Below are 16,706 nucleotides of genomic sequence, written 5' to 3' on the forward strand. Positions count from 1 at the left end.
TATAAAATGTGGTATTACCTCTCGTCTGATTTTATTTGTCCTTATATTTTTTGCAACGCCAATTATATGTATTTTGTAATCAATAATGTAAACTACAGCTAATACTTTTGGTTTTGGGCCATTTCGGCCTAGAAACCTTTTGAGAAATAATAATTTTAATTAAATTTTAAAAGCTTCAATAGTTTTAACTGCTGAAATTTTTCCGCTGAAATTTTGCAGACATAGACCGGTTTGTCTTTCTCGCAGACATAGGCCGCTATTTGTTCTGCTTCATACAGAGTTTGGTTGTCAGAAACAAGAAATGTAATGATTGCCGAAATCTGTAGTTCAAAAATGCGTCAATTGCCTACTGCGACTTTCCTGAGGATATTTTGCCTTGTCGTTCACAATGATATATCTTAGTGAAACGACAGTCATTTTTTGACATTCGGCCATTCTTGAGGATAATCGTGAAAACATGTGCATCAAGCTAAAATGGATTTTAACTTGACTTATATAGTGGCAGGATGATGACATCACATTTACGTATTTCAAACTTTTGAAGGTTTCAAAATTCAACGGGAAAGAATTGTTTATAACGAAATTTTTTACCTCTCAAATATTGGTCAGAGTTATGTGTTTCAAGAATATTATCTTTGCAAAGATCTCTTATGACTTTGACATTCTGTACACGAAGATTGTATGTTACACAAACTAACAGGTGACATGCAGATATTTAAGACGTGTCAATTTCGTCAACAGCCCATGCATTGCCAATGTTCCGAGAAAAACGAGCAAAAAGCATGAAGAAAGTAAAGCAGGAGATGAGGGGAGATACGACCTTGTCAAAAAAGCCGGACCCACCCGTTACTGGACCAGGTTTGTTTCTGTCAATTTATCTCATTTATGTCATGTTAGTGCATTAAGACAGGGATCACGAGAGCATGGTGCTGCGGAGGATTTGTACCGAATAATTCCAAAATATACTGAAAACCATGTCATCAACGTAATGTCATCAGGTTGATTAATAATGAAGATGTCATATTCAGGACACAGCTTTTCTTTAATGGTATCAAGATTTTGATCATTATTTCCATTTTTGTCAATACGCATTAAAGGTGGAGTAGACTGACTTTTACGTAGCTTCCAGAGATGCAATCTTTTCCACTCGAATATCAAAGAATTTTCAGAAAAGTACGCTTGGACACTATGGTATCAAATCACTGAAAATGATAGATATTTGCAGGGGTGGATACTTGATTAAATATTGGGGGGCAAGCCAATTTTTTTAGATGACGTCATATTTCCCATTGTTTTGGAACGAAAGACCATTGTCTTCCAAAATATTGGGGGCGACCACTCCCCCCACCCTTGCCCCCAGGTGTTCGCCACTGGATGTTTGCTTTTCTATTTTAGTTCATTTATTTTTCATGTCCCAACATTTATTCTTAGGCTCTGGAGGGAGAATCAGAGAGGGCATGAGTCTGTCTGGCTTTGTTGTCAAACAAATCGCGTTATCTAAAATGGACGATTCCAACCCCAGAGAGGCGATATTGAAGCACGCTAAGGCAAGTTGATTGATATTCCGTTTTTGAATATGTTCTTTTGCTTTAAGGCAAGTTTTGAATTTGCGTTTCAAAGGAAATTTGGATTTTATATTATGTGTGCTCCAACTTTTCTTTATGCTACTTTGGCGTATTTTAACATCTTTAATCTACTAGCATTAAACAACAAACTCGAAACGAAAAACAATTAACAAGAACCAATGCTCTTTTTACGCTGTTGCTCACTTTTTTCATGTTAATGCCTCATAATTCTTTGCATAATTAATTCTCCTAGAGATCCTGGGAAACGCTCGTACGCGATTTGTCTCTAGCTTATATAGACCCTTTTCTTTCAAGTTTGGGGTCTGGAGCCAGTGGCTTTTTTAAAGGGGCTCCAGGGGGCCCATGACCCCAGGCCCTGCGTTTATGGTAGCCAAAAGGGGCCCCACACCTAAGAAAAAAGATAGAAATTGTAAAGAACAAGGTCTCCGCAGAGGTTTTTGGCCCCGGGCCCCGCAGTTTCTAAAACCGCCACTGTCTGGACCACGGGCTACCTAAGCATCCATAAGGCAAAACAGTTTAAAGAGGCCAAAATGATGACACTTACAGGGTACACAAACGGGCCCTGCAGTTTCTAAAACCGCCACTGTCTGGACAACAGGCTACCTAAACTTCCATAAGGCAAAACAGTTTAAAAAAGGCCACAATGATGACACTTACAGGGTACACGAATGAGCTCTCAGGGTACCATTTGAAGATTATGAATCTACATTTGAAGTTTTGCTAGCAAAAAAGGAGCCAATTGTGAATACCCAAACCTTCGTATGCCAATAATTGTGGCCTGAGATTCACGATGCCGGTGTGGAAGTCATTCTGCTTTGGAGAGGTGAAATGGAAGTCAATCCGAAGTACTCCGCTTCGCATTTTTACTCGTTCCGAAGTGATTTTCACTCCGGAGCCTCGCTCCTTTGCAAGCAGCCTTCAATGTTATGCCTTATATCAACAATTAGAAGCAAATGTTCTAACGACGTCCAAGAGCAGTTCCTCTTCTTTAACGAAAGCCTCATCTTTAACTTATCTCTCGATTTGGTTAGGCATTTTAACTAGGAGAATTTGAGATTGTTTTTTATTTTCCCAAAGCGAAACGTAATATATGGAGAACTTACTGATTGTGTAAAGCTAACAAAATCAAGTCCTTCCTGACAGTAAAGCCCTGGCAAAACAACTAAACATTTCACTAAACATTTCACTCAACTTTTGTTTAGTTAAAAGTTTAGTGAAATATTTAGTCGTTTTGCCACCCTGTTTAGTGTTGTTTAGTCGTGTTGAGTGTTGTTGAGCAAAGTTTGATCCTGGTCAAAAATGTTTAGCGTTGTTTAGTGTTGTTTAGCAAATGTTTAGTCGTTTTGCCACCAATTATACATTTGTTGTGCTCGCGCAGGCGCTCTAGCTGTGGAAATTCAAAGGTTTTCGTCTATTTTCGTTGGTTTTCTTGTCTCTACGTACCCAAAAGCCTCTATGAGACATCTGAATATCTCGTTGTACGCCACTGTGTCTTCTTCAACAGTCAACTTTGTTGTCAATGTGCCAAAAAGTCTTTTCTTTCCCCGTTGCTTCATCCGATTCTTAATTTTATCCACTGTTTGTGCAAACTAAAAGCAAATTCCTATGCAAGATTCCCTACAACCGAAAAGCGTCGTAGCTAGCTCGCTATTCAAAAAAGTTGGAAGAAGTTTAGTGAAAAGTTTAGTCACGTTTTGTAACCTTCGCTAAACTTCGCTCAACTTCACTAAACAAAAGTTGAGTGAAATGTTTAGCGAAATGTTTAGTCGTTTTGTCAGGGCTTAAGATGCTAGAAAAAACACCGCTTGGTGGAGATTCAAATAGATAATACAGATATGAACAGTAATTGTGTAAAGCAATGAGAAAGGACTGATGAAAGCTATGTGAATGAGATTGATGAATTCTTTGAAAGCATATTGGAGCACTAGACCCAAAGCTGAAGAAAAATTAAACTTTTCATGCCAGATTTACAATCACTTAAACGTGAGAAATTGTGAAGGATGAAAATCGTGATTTGATTGGCTTTCAACGGTTAAGCTTTTCTTTAGGGCTTCATTCTTGCTGCGCATGGGGCTACGAATTCGGGTTAATTGTTGATGGGCAAAAAGCCGCGGAAACTCCAATAAGGCTGTTTTAATGGCTGATCGCCTCCGCCCCTCGCAAGGAATATCTCCATTAGAAAACAAAACTGTCATTTCTGAAATTTACACTGATGGAAAAAATTACATGTTCTGGAAATATAGAGATTCATTATCAAACTTTTTATGAAAATTACAAGAACCTTGCATAAATCATTCCCTTAAAATTTGTCAGTTGCAACTGGAACGGTCGCAACCGTCTGGATCCGGTTCGAGGCTAGAATGTTTGAGGGAGGCTCGGCCTGCTAAGAGCAGGATCATTAATTGATGGTTTAAAGTGAATTTCTAGAGAGCTCGGGAATATTAATACAAAAGATGGAGAATAGCAAAACATATGTTTTAAAACACCCATTCTAGCCCTACAGAGAGATAATAATCTTTGTTCTTGGCTAACTATTCTAAAATCTGAGTTTTACAGCCTATTTAAAGGGCTACTGCAATGAAAAATTTGACCACAATTTTATTCCCTTTCTAAATTATTTACTATCAGATTATTACAAAACTGCAAACAGAATCTCGGTATCGTTCCTCGTTATAAAGTTATGATGCCCCTAAGTTTTCGTGCCAAAAGAATCTTCCGTCTGTGACGTCACCGTTATGATCAAGCAGAGATATCGCGATGGCATCCACTAGTGGAAAATTGAAACCTTGTTCAAAACGCGGCTGAAGATCTTGTGATGCAGGAGGACCTGGAGGCTAAAGCTGCACAAACGAACATTTTATGAAAGAAGGAGTCTATTTATACTTTTCCTGATAAGAATTCGAATTCGGGAAGGTACTGGAAAAAGGTAAGCTTTGTTAGCCGGCATAGGCCAAAGTGGCATCCTTCATCATTATCGATCATTTACTCCGTTCCTCTTGAAGATAATTGTTTCACGACGAATAATGGTATCGTAAAAGATCTTAGAACAAGGAACAAACTAAAGTTTGACACTGTTCTGTAACTGTTGACATCGTGAATTCTATCGAGAAAAGTAACGAGGGGGCCTTATTCATTTGCAAATGTAAACAAACATACTCGGCCTTTGTCCATTGGCTCTTTGGCTAAACCAAGTAAATCAAAGTTAAATTAAAATTCTAAATTTCTAATTTTTTAAATTACAAATACGGCATTCTTTAGCAACAGACACGAGAAATGACAACGACGAAGTCCCTGCCCCGCCCACCCCTCCAATCCACCTGTGTCAAGGTCGAGGGGCTAATCACTCTTAAAAATGGCGTATGAGATTAATAATCACTAGTGATTGATTTGTTATTAAATCAATTTTGTGTGTGATTAATTTGATTTTTATTGATTAAAGTGATTAATTTTCGATCAATTTGTAATTATAAAAAGATTTCATGAATGCAATAAACGTCGTTTGAACGCATGACAGTAAACTACTTCATTAGCTAAATCAAACAACAATATTTCAAAAATTAAATGCCAACCTATCATGCCAGTTTAGCAAGATTTTGAAACATGCTTGATGAAATTGAAAAAGAAAAATTAGAAGTTCAGTACAGAGGCGGATCCAGAAAAGATTTGCAAAAGAAAAAAAAAGGTGCGCAAGTTTGATAACATTGACAACCAAAAACAGAGTTATCTTTTCTGAACAGCAGCATAAGCAAAATATTAAATCAATGTGATAGGTTTTCTTCTTCATGGATGCAGGGGTGACAATAGCCTGAAGTGAAAAACAGTGAAAAGTTGTTGAACACCTTGTAAAAGACATCAAGGCAAATACATGTGCTCTGTTGTGTGGGCTGTCTTCTTTCGTCATAAGAATTTGAATTTGCATCAAAAGAGCTATCTTTCCTGAACATTAGCATTAGCAACATGGAAGCAAATAGCCTGGGATGAAAAACAGTGAACAGATGTTGAACACCTTGTGAAAGACATTAAGGCAAATCCATGTTTTCCGTTGTGTGGGCTGCTACTTTCGTCATAAGAATTTGAATATGCTTCAGAAAAGCTATCTTTCCTGAACAATAGCATTAGCAACATAGATGCAAACAGCCTCGAATGAAAAGAACAGTGAACAGATGTTAAATACCTTATGAAAGACATTAAGACAAATGCATGTGCTTTGCTCTCTGCCCTCGCAAGTGGTGTCGCTATTGGGAAATTAAACTGTCATTCCTGAAACTTTCACCGATGGAAAAAATTACATGTTCCGGAAATATGGAACTTGATTATCAAGCCTTATTTGGGGAAAATACAAAAATATGACATAAATCATTTCCCATAAATGTAACAGTTGCAACTGCAACAGCCGAAGCTGTTTGGATCCGCCCGTGCACTGAGAAATGACTGGTATCAGGCGTGGTTTTCGGTCAGATCAACTTCAGTGGCCTTTGGCAACAAAAACAGCAATGGTTGTTTCAGTGACCCCGGTATCATAACGAGGCCTTTATTTTTTGCTACATCGCAGGGTACCTAGAAAATCTTGTTGTTGTTTTGTTAATGTTCTCAAGCGTGTGTTTGCAGATTTTGGGATGTGTTCATGAAATGTTTGAAAAAGCATGAAAGAGACATTCTGAATATTGCATTTTTCAATAACATATGCGGATAGACGTGGTCAAAGATTCCAATATATATTTATTTTTTAATTAATTTATGTGATTAATGTTATATTTTGTGATTAATTTGATTTTTTATTAATGCGATTAATTTGTGATTAAAGTGTGATTATTCTCGAGAGCGTACGTGATTTTAAGCAGCGATTTGCCCCTCGGTCGAGGTTGTCTTGTTTTGAAAAGAAATCACAAAATTCGCTCAAAGCACTGTGGTGGCTGAGAAGGAAAGTGAAAGAAATTGATCTGGTTGTTGACATTTGAAACGATAAAGCTGAGGCACTGTGGCTGAGGTAGGCCTTCAATGATCGACATAATGAAGGCCAGCAATGCAACGCCCACCAGCTTTTCGATCGCTTCCTTGACATCCTGGCAGCATCGGTACTCCAACGACGGCACCTACCTAACCATGTGTTATAAAAGAGGCTGACGGTATCCAAACAAAACTGACTCCACAACCTGTCAACGTTTCACGAGAAAGACCATTTTTGTCATCCCCGTTGATGTCTTGTTGTTCTTCACCTTCCCCTGGCCTAGCCAACGGCTCGTCTTGATACGGAGCAGCAGCCCCGAGAAGAGCAACCCCTTAATTCTCTTAATCCGAGGTATCTGAAGAATTACCTGCTGTCGAAATACTTTCACAATCACTAGTATTATTTTTGTGACGTTTTCGATGAAATACTGCATGTACGAAAAGACCAAAACAACTTTTCCACCAGGCTGATCAAAACTTAGCAGTGGTTTGTGTATAAAGTAAATCGATGTGATCATAATTGTGACGTCACACATGGCGGTTTTTTTTACGTCACACATGGCGGTTTTTTTTCGCACGACCTACCCATTTTCAATCGTCAATGTAATCCACAAGAATACTGAGAAATTCGGCGAGAAAGATGCCATTGCACTGAGAAAATACTCAATTTTCAGAAAATCAAATAAAATTTGGGTCGATTTTTTCATTGCAGTAACCCTTTAACTATTTAAGGCTTGTCCTATTTGTTACATTTTTCGTTAAGCATAATGACACCAAATTGCTTTCGAAGTTGTCCTTGTGCAGGGGCGGCGCCAATAATATCAAAGTGAAAGCTCGAGTTGAAAGCATTATTAGACTAAGAAATCAACTTTTGAAGCCCCCCAGCTCCCCATCTGGCACCGCCCATGTTGTGATCCTTCGGTGTGTATTCATGTGTGTATGGACAGTAGACCCCAGTTGTAGTCACACCAAATTTGCTTGAGAATTTGTGATTGTAAAAGGAATGTGGCGGCCAGTGGCGTAGCGTCTATGTATGCTACGCTTGCGGCTCAAGCGTAAAAATTTATAGACAAATTCTAAAATTCTTGCAACACTTTCAATGCATAACAATTTCCGCAATAAACGGCTTCTCTTTCTTGTCATGAGCAGCATGCAGTGAACTCTAGCGCCAACAGGCCAATTGGCCCCAATTGGCTATTTTTCCAAGTAAACAGATCGCTAAAAATTATGAAATTCGAAAAATCTGAAAAACTGAAGCCCCTCCACATCACTCTTTTTGCCTGTCCAAAATAAGAGAAACATGTGATGCTCCAGTGCAGCTTCAGTGCAACTCGAAAGAAGCTTCTGAGAGAAGTGAGAATTTTCCGGACTGGAGCTTGCGGTCGGCCTGAGCGCAAGCCTTCCCAAATATTTGATAATCCACAACATTTTTCTACCTATAAGCTGCTTTTTGCGAATACTCTTTGCGTGATACATCATTTCAAATCCAATTATTTTCCTTTCTTTACTTTGTGACTGTTGAAAAGAGAAAAAGTTTCGTCAAAGTGGGGTCAGAGTCTATTTGTCATGATCCGCATTCCGTAATTCAAGTCAAAAGGCTTGCCAGTATAGTCAGAATTTACGGACCAGGGCATGCGGTAGACCTGAGCGCAAGCCTTGCTAAATACATGATGATTTGCCGGGACTAACTTTCTGAAACTTTACACATGGAAGCATCTTCAATTCTAACAACTCTCACAGCTCACTATTTTCATCTTAGTTAACTATGAGAGTAAAAAATGAGCAGAAACTGTTGCTCCTGTTCGCTCAGGCTCTGCAGTGTGTTAACAATTTCGCAATGTGGAGAGCTCCTTCTTGCGGGAATCCCCAGCTTCATTATAGCATAAAAAATTCTTACATTAGGTGGGCATTAGGTGATGCCTTTTCTTGAGGAATATGAATAAGAATAAAATCTTTTGCAAAGCAGTTTTAGCACTAGGAGTTATTCTGAAAAGTCTTGCTAAACAATTGAGCTTTTTTCAAAAACTTTCGCATGGATGATAATTTTTCCCTTGGCCCCTCTTCACTTTCCAACCTCTGTCGGAGCCTCTGATGCTAAGAATAGACACCTTGATTGATTAGAATTAGAGTACAAATAATTTGTTACTTTGAAAATCAAAATTTGCTATCACGATTATCATTAATTACCGCTTGTATTTTTTAGAAACTGAAATTACCATTACATTTATTCAACATAGCCGTATATTTTATGTTACCGCATGCCTAAGTTCTGCGCTCACGCTACGCCACTGGTGGCGGCGATGAATTTAATAGTCTTGCATATATGAGTCTGAATTTTATGCCAGTTACCGGTAGCGTGTCTTCAAGCGGAGTGACTATAATATACCAACAACCGCCTTTTTACTTTGGACTCAAAACAAACTGGGTCCCAGTTTTCTGACAAGCTGGGCTTATTTTCTGTATGGTTTTTAATAAACACTCCTTATCTAACTACTTTTTATAATTTTAAATATTTTTAATCTTGATAACCTGTTTGCCTCATCTGTAATTTATTGTTTAATTTTGTGCAAACAATAATTGATCTCAATGCTTTTTGTGATCATCACCAGTTTCTCTATTGAGTAGAATGATCTCTTGTCAAAATTTTCTGTTAATGAATTTAGGATCATTTTACGATTTTAACCACTTCACGGACACTGTCCACTTAAAATTCTTAAAATGCCAACTTCTTTCTCCATAATTTGTTTTTAATATACATGCTGCCGTAAATACGCTTTTCTGGGGCCTGGGGAAAAAAGAAAGATGGTGCACATAATGGCGTCAAAATGCTATTGCTATTGTTTTTGTTATTGTTAGAAGCTTGGTTATAGCTTTTTTGCCTAGGACAAAAAGGCCTCCCTCCCCCCCCCCCCCCCCCCTCTTCCTCTCAGCAGGCCTGGCTGTATAAGGTATATCACAGCAATAGGTCAGTTAACAGCTATAGAAGATCACGTGATATTATTTTAACTTTGAGTTATGTGATAAAACAAGAGACTTGAAAGCAAAGAAGAAACACATATTTGAACATAGCTTTCTTGTAACACTTAAATACGATCAAGAATGTGTTAAAACCTAATCACAGTGTAGCGTTTGACTCTACTGTTAGCGTCCTTCTACTATTTTTCGGGTTATTCCCATTCACCATATTTCCATTTAAGAATTGCAAATAATCTGATAGTTGAAGCTAAAATTTCTTATATTTTTTCGCCCAACGAATAAATTAAGCCTATTGTTTATAGCGGTCCCCCTATCGTTGTGTATCTGTTTCCTTTTTTAATATTAGTTGAATTGTAGTGTAGCATTGTGTCGTATGTAGCAATACCAGATGACGTAATGTCTTTTCACGCTGCATGAGGCACAAATATATGTACAAATTCCTTGTTATATTCTTTGTGACATGAAAAACGTAAAGATAGTTACCAAGCACCTTAAGCCGTTAATTGTCTTTATTAGCATAAATGTAGCCCCTTATCATTGTGGCAGTTCATTCTGCTCAGATCTAATGCTCGTAATAAATGTCTTTTCTCATGGTAATCTTCAATTTGCTAAGTTTTCGTTTCCTTGTCATAGTGCGTTACAAAGAATGAACGTCCAACACAAACTGACGTTGGACGTTTGTTTAAATCAGCCCTGCATTCGATTTTCCCTGTGGCGACGCCATGACCTACGGTGTTATTTAAGTTGAATATTACTTTTTTTAAAAACTGTAATTATACAGGCCTTTGACACTTTTTTCGATTCTTGTTCATCATTTCACTGAGAGAGAGCATTTGAATACATATAAATATTTCTCCTTTGAAAACTGCCAATGATCAGCATTTCTGCTTCATGTCTAGTCTTTAACGCATTCACATACCTTTTGATTGAATTGACGAGTTCTTCGAATTTCAGTCATCAATTCATAGAGGTTTAGAAACTTTGGCCAATCCTTTATTTCTAGCTATGCATACTCAAGCTAATTAAAACCAACTAATTTGAATTACCAACGCTAAATATAATGTAAATCAAATATAACCGATGTTGCTAACGCATATCTTGCAAAGATTACAAGTGCAGTTGAACGATGTAAATTCTGTTTTCAGCGCGTGAAAATTGCCTTACATATTCTTATTACCTGATCGCGAATCGACTTTACTCTTAGGCAGTAAATTACCGGATTAACAGAGCTGTTTAAGATAACGATATTCAGCACCCATCTTTTAGCAATGTATTCTGTTGCGATATCCATCTTACGGTTTCTCAGAACATAAACAAATATTATGTGGGGCATGTAGCATATCACTAATGCGCCAAAGATTAAAAAGGACGTGTATGTTTTAAAACGTAACTTCTTAACCCGATTCTCTGTTTGTTTGATATCATCATCAGTGTCTGGCTTTCTTTCTTCGTCCATTTTATTTTCTGATTCCACCTCGATTCTTACATGCTGATCTGCCTTGTTAAAATGGGCAGTTTTCGGCTTTGAATTTTCCATTCTAGTTTGTAACGGGGTCACTTTTAAAGCAGCTCTAGATATTGATCTTACTTTGCAAAATATTACCGTGTATGATACGAGAGTCCCAAGAGCTGAAATGAAGAATAAGGAGGTGGTGATACGACTCCGCACTTTTTCGGAAATCAGACGGGAATAAGCTGAAATGACATTGAGCAATACCAAAAACCAGGCAGCCAGAACTCCGATTACATATTTTCTATAAAGGTCAGCCCCAAAATACCAGTAAGGGCATGTGGTCGCCAAGAGTCGGTCACATGCGAACATACCGATATTTAGGAATGAAATGGCGACAGAAAGTGATCCAAGATGTGTATTAAAGTCCTGTATGTTGCAAGAATCTTGTCCTTTGATGTCGTAAATATTTCGAGCTATCGAAATGGGCTCTACAAGGATTCCTGTTAAGACATCACTCGCCGCCATACTTATTAGAAGCACATTGCTTGCTGTTCTAAGCTGCTCCTTCTTTAAGAGAGTATACACACATACAGAATTAACCATGGTACCGAATATCGATGTTGCGAATAAAAACACCATTTCAGCAACCCAAGAGCCAAACAAACTTGAATCTTGTCTCAACATTGACATTGGAATTATATTGCAATTCAACCTTGCTGTAGTTGAGCTGTTGCCAATCTGTGGCACTGTTAGGTTTAACGCCATTTTGAACAGGGAATATTTTGTGTCAATTCTGCTGAAGTCAGATGCTCTCCCTTTAGACTAAATTGAATTTGATCTACAACATCTGTAATAACATTATTTCAAAGCGATGTATCAGGGGCAGCTTGACATGCTTTTGGACGGGAGTTCATTACAGATTTCCAAACTAGATAATTTACATAGATATTTTTGTTATCATCTGCTTCGAAGAGAATCTTTCGTTTAGGAGGCAAACGAAAGTTTGAGTGAGGCAGCCCTCCGTCCAAGAGCATGTGCATAGAACGAAGTTATTATTTCCCATGCTCTCTAACTCCAGGACGGAGGGTTGCCTCACTCAATGGAAGATTTTTGCTTGCTCGTATTTGAAGATTTTCCACAACAATTTTCACTTTTGTGTTTGAAAATTTAGTCGAAAAAGTAGAGCCCAGAAAAGTGTTAAACCTTCCTCCGGCCAGTTCCCTCTTACTTTGAAAACCGTTTTCAGAAGAAAACAGGGCAGGGTTTGGGCATGGCACCTTTTTGTTATCATTGGCCTTCCTCACGGCTGTATGACTGCTGTATTTTTCTGGCTCAATTTTACGGAACAAGGAAAAAACCCGACTGAGACATGCAAAGCCTGAACGATAAAGAAAAACAAAATGCGCCTAGCAAATTGTACCCTTCGAAAGATGTACAAGTATGTTATCAAATAAGGAGTCCCTGTGGATTCAAAATTCTTGACAAAAATATTTCGCACAGAAAAATTTGCAGATATGAAAACATCTATAGTAATTTTTTGCCATGTGTTGTTATGCTGTTTTCTTTGTTTACAGGCAGCAGAGGAGAATCCGCATTATGTCACACCGGCATATACAAGGTAAGACTTTTTGCAAAGCTCACCTTTGTTTCAAATCTGCGTTTTCAAATAAGTGACGCTCGTATATCTTGATATGAACGGTAATCTGTTAGATTCTCCCGTTTTTAGAAATATCGGAAATTTTTTAAGCGTCTTAGAATACGAAAGCTGTGAGTGCACACGTGAGGGAAAAGGTATTTTGTTTGACATGGCAGTTCATGTTTGCTGTATTATTTTATGTAAGCTTGACAAATTTTTGGCATATATTTGATATACCTATATTTTTGCCTTGATTGCAGTAATATGAACTCAATGGTTAAAGATGACCACGTATTGCATAAGGCCTTCTTATTCTCAACAGAACTTCAAATATTAAAATTTTTGTTAATTTTTTTAACATATAATTACTTTAACAATACCGATACCTTATGCGACTCAGGCGATAATTTTTTCGATATCTTTAGCCAATTATCTGTCGCATTTACGACGTAACAGCTCGTCATGTCTTTCACATTATCACATTCAATATAAAGATAAAATAGTTCACCTCTTAAAATTATGAAGCCGGTTTGCAGTCTTGAATGTATTGTAAACTTTCGTCATAAGTTAGGAGATATTGAATAAATGAATGGAAACTTCTCCAGGGATAAACCTCTAACTCATTCATTTTCTCGGCCTACATTGAATATATTGTCTGCAATCTGCTGCCTTTCTTAGACATAGCATTCTTCCAAAGATTGATTTGAAGAGTAGGTTTGCATAGGGGTAAAAAATGCGTGTTTTGTCCCATTTTCAAGACACATTTTATCAATGTTGGAGAAACGGGTGACTGGTAGCCGGTTGATCATCATAAATATGCATTTATCTCTCTCTCTCTCTCTCTCTCTCTCTCTCTCTCTCTCTCTCTCTCTCTCTCTCTCTCTCTCTCTCTCTCTCCCTCTCTCTCTCTCTCTCTCTCTCTCTTGCTACACCCCCTCCCTCTGTCTCTCATTGCTCGAATTCTCCTTACTCGACCCATCTCGACCCATCCCTTACTCGAATTCTCCTTACCCTTATCTCTTTTGCTCCCTGAATGTTGCTAATTTTTATCATCTTAACTGACATACAGGACACAACCAAAACCAGTGTTTCAAAATCCTGATGAAGAAAGTGACAGTGATGAAGAATCCGAAAAGAAGAGGCCACGTCTACTTTGATGTTGGTTTTCTAAGGATGTGACGGAAAAGTTGAACAGCGCTGACGGACTGCTCATCATACAAAGGCAATATTCTATTCTGTCTATGAACGAGCTTGCAGCCGCATAGGTTCGCAAATTATGCCTCTCTGCTTCACGGTTATTAAAACTACTTTTGAGCGAAACGCAGTTTTGAGAACAGTTCTTTTGCCTGTGATATATTTTCTGTTTTGATACCAGATAAAGTTTATTTAACTCCAGAAAAAGTGATTAATTGTTGAGATAACATAGAAGTAGAAAAAGGCTAACGATTTTGAGGGATAAAAGAAAGTAAGACATTTTAAAGCAGACTACACTCTTTTTTATAAGAACTATTAAAGTGAAGTTTTTTTCTCGAAAATCTGAGGCTGGATTGTTATTAATTTGTTCTTAAATTATTAGTATGTAAGCAGTACAGTTGCTAACTATTACGTTCTAGGAAGGTTTTCCGGATTCGTTTGCCAACAAAGTGAATGAGACATCCTTTTTTGTCGACAAGTTTGAAAATTCACAAGCACCCCAGATGGCAAAAGACTCGTTTTTGAGATGAAAGATTGTTAAAAATAAAATTTTATAGTAGTAGCTCAGCCTCAACTTGTTGAAAGGGGCCAAAACAATCTGCGTGGCCCTTTTCCTCTACAATTTTTATTTTTTTCTTAGGTCCGGGGCCTTTGCTGGCTACCATAAGCGCAGGGCCTGTCTCCATGACCCCTTGGACCCCTCCAAACGGCCACTGGGGGGGGGGGGGGAGACGTTTATTTCGGACTTGAGATTAATTTGAATGTAATGTGTCCAGCTAAAGCAAGCACCTCTGCAGGGTTTTCAGAAACATGCGATTTTTCATGTCATCGCCCCAACCATTACGGTTGTTCTGTTTATCTACACTTCTGCGAGGCTAGCTTTTCATGTGAGCAGTTCTGCATCTCAAGAATACTGACCAATCATAAACCGTTATTTTGATGTTACTTGACAAGCTGGGTATACGCAGTCATATTTATAGACACATTACCTCTAAGTTTTCTTCATATGTTGTAAAAAAAGAGCAATACGTTTTGACACTGTTACGATTTTGCTGCATCAGCTTAAGCTTGAAAGCGACAGCTGCTGAATTACTTGATTTTGAATTACATGACATGTGGTTCTCAGCGTATTGTTCTTTTCAACATTTTGTAGCCGATAATTGACTAATATGATGATTGTCGAAAATTTTCTTAATTCGTTTTATTTTTAGTTCGCAGCTACTATTGGCTGCTATCATATTTTCGCCAGTTGTTGAAAATAAAGTCAGAATATTTGTTCTCAATCAACCAAGCAGCAGTTAAAAGGTCATCAAAAAGACATGCCTTTTTAATATGTCACCATAGTCGATAGAAAAACTCTGGCCTGGAAGCCTATTGTTCTGTACTTTTGACCTAAGTAAGGAGACACGATGAAACATTCTCTCATCTCGCAATAGCAGACAGTTTCGTTGAGCCTAGCGCACACAGGCGACAAATGTATTTCAAAAACTATGATATTTGCACTTTTGACAAAGTTGCTCATTTGCACGGATCAGAGACAATGATATTCTCCGTTTCAAAGTCTGTCTTCACGACAAAATACTCTTTCGAAAAACCATTTCTCAAATCCTAAAACAAATGATAGCTGATTAAATGTGGATGCAAACAAAGTTGAAACTGATTTATTTATTGCTTTTTCATCTATCAACTTTTCAACTAATGTCTCTTCGTTGAATACTTTTGTTCTGTCCAAAGAAAGACCGAGATACAACTTTTTATTTTTTTGGGGGGAGGAGGGCAGCCCTGATATACAAGTGTAGCAACTGCCAATTTTTTTCAAAATAAAAGTATTTTCCTGATGCTTTTAAGTATTTTGGGGGGGGGGCAAAGTTCCTCTGGCCCCTCTGGTCCTTTGTCCAAAATGATGATGGTTAGAGGGCCCTGTAGTGTGTCCTTCCTGTATTTCTCTAACAATTCTTTCACAAGTTTGTTTAACAAACACACTCTTTTCGGCTCTTCGAACTTCAACAGAGCGACGTTTGCAGCAACTTCCTCGACTTCATCAGTGTGTGTTCCACAAAGGCTTGTTTTTTCGTTTCAAACCTCTTATCAGGTCAAGATAAGACTTTCAGGGTTGCAATACTAGAAGGCCCTCACTGCGCTTGAACATACTACAAAATTTGTTTTTTTCGAGAAACATAGCATTGACTCTTTCTTAACTTATCAAGCTAAACGTTGTATCTTTGGGTATGGTTCTCGCACATAGGCTGCGCGGATGCTAATCGTTGAGGGGGGCTAAGCATGGATCTTTCTCGAAATCGTTTTTTCATTGAAATAGAACGGTCCGAATGCAGCCCGAAATGTGACAAATGTCGTCTGATAAGGAAAGCTGCAACTATCCCAGCCCATTATTCCTCACGCCGAAGTTCTCGCAAATAAAAACATCTCCAAAATCATTTTGACGCCTAAAATAATTTTTTACAGTCGTGTACTTCTTGGTATACCGTTTATTCAAGCTAAAAAAATCTTCTGCTAAAATTCTAAAAATTCTTATTCTCGAGTAAGAGTGATGACAAAAATGCCTCCTGCCCTGAACTGCACAATATGGGCTGATCATAGTTCTAACAACATCAGCATAGAATAGATTGTAAAATTACCAACATTCTTGAGAAACACTCACAACTCAACAACAATCTTAATCCTATCACCTGTTTCCACGCGTCCCCTTAAGCCCCAGCCCCCCCCCGGCAAAACGACTGGAGATTTGCACTGGTCATGCACTGAACATTGCTCACTTGTTCAGTGTGTGAACATCCAGAAAATTTTGGTGGTGGCAAAACGACTGAACATTGTCCAGTGAACTTTTGCACTGTAGAAGCATGCGCGCGGGAAAACTGGCTACAGGGCGCCAAGGAGATCGTGACATCTCTGCAAT

The 16,706-nt window shown here is 38.2% G+C and overlaps 1 protein-coding gene across 1 annotated transcript in view; it reads left to right on the top strand.

Annotated features, from left to right (window-relative positions):
- LOC135688028 (WD repeat-containing protein 70) overlaps positions 1 to 15,842 on the top strand; it is a 54,812-nt gene extending 38,970 nt beyond the window's left edge. The window contains exons 21-24 of the mRNA XM_065204709.2: positions 742 to 858; positions 1,432 to 1,551; positions 12,541 to 12,580; positions 13,668 to 15,842. Of these exons, the coding sequence (XP_065060781.2) occupies positions 742 to 858; positions 1,432 to 1,551; positions 12,541 to 12,580; positions 13,668 to 13,755 (365 nt within the window). The 3' untranslated portion in view covers positions 13,756 to 15,842. The remainder of the gene's footprint in view (positions 1 to 741; positions 859 to 1,431; positions 1,552 to 12,540; positions 12,581 to 13,667) is intronic.
- Positions 15,843 to 16,706: the final 864 nt, after the last annotated feature.

The sequence above is a fragment of the Rhopilema esculentum genome, chromosome 19, assembly GCF_057945365.1.
Source record: "Rhopilema esculentum isolate cy_ngs chromosome 19, ASM5794536v1, whole genome shotgun sequence".
Taxonomy (NCBI): domain Eukaryota; kingdom Metazoa; phylum Cnidaria; class Scyphozoa; order Rhizostomeae; family Rhizostomatidae; genus Rhopilema; species Rhopilema esculentum.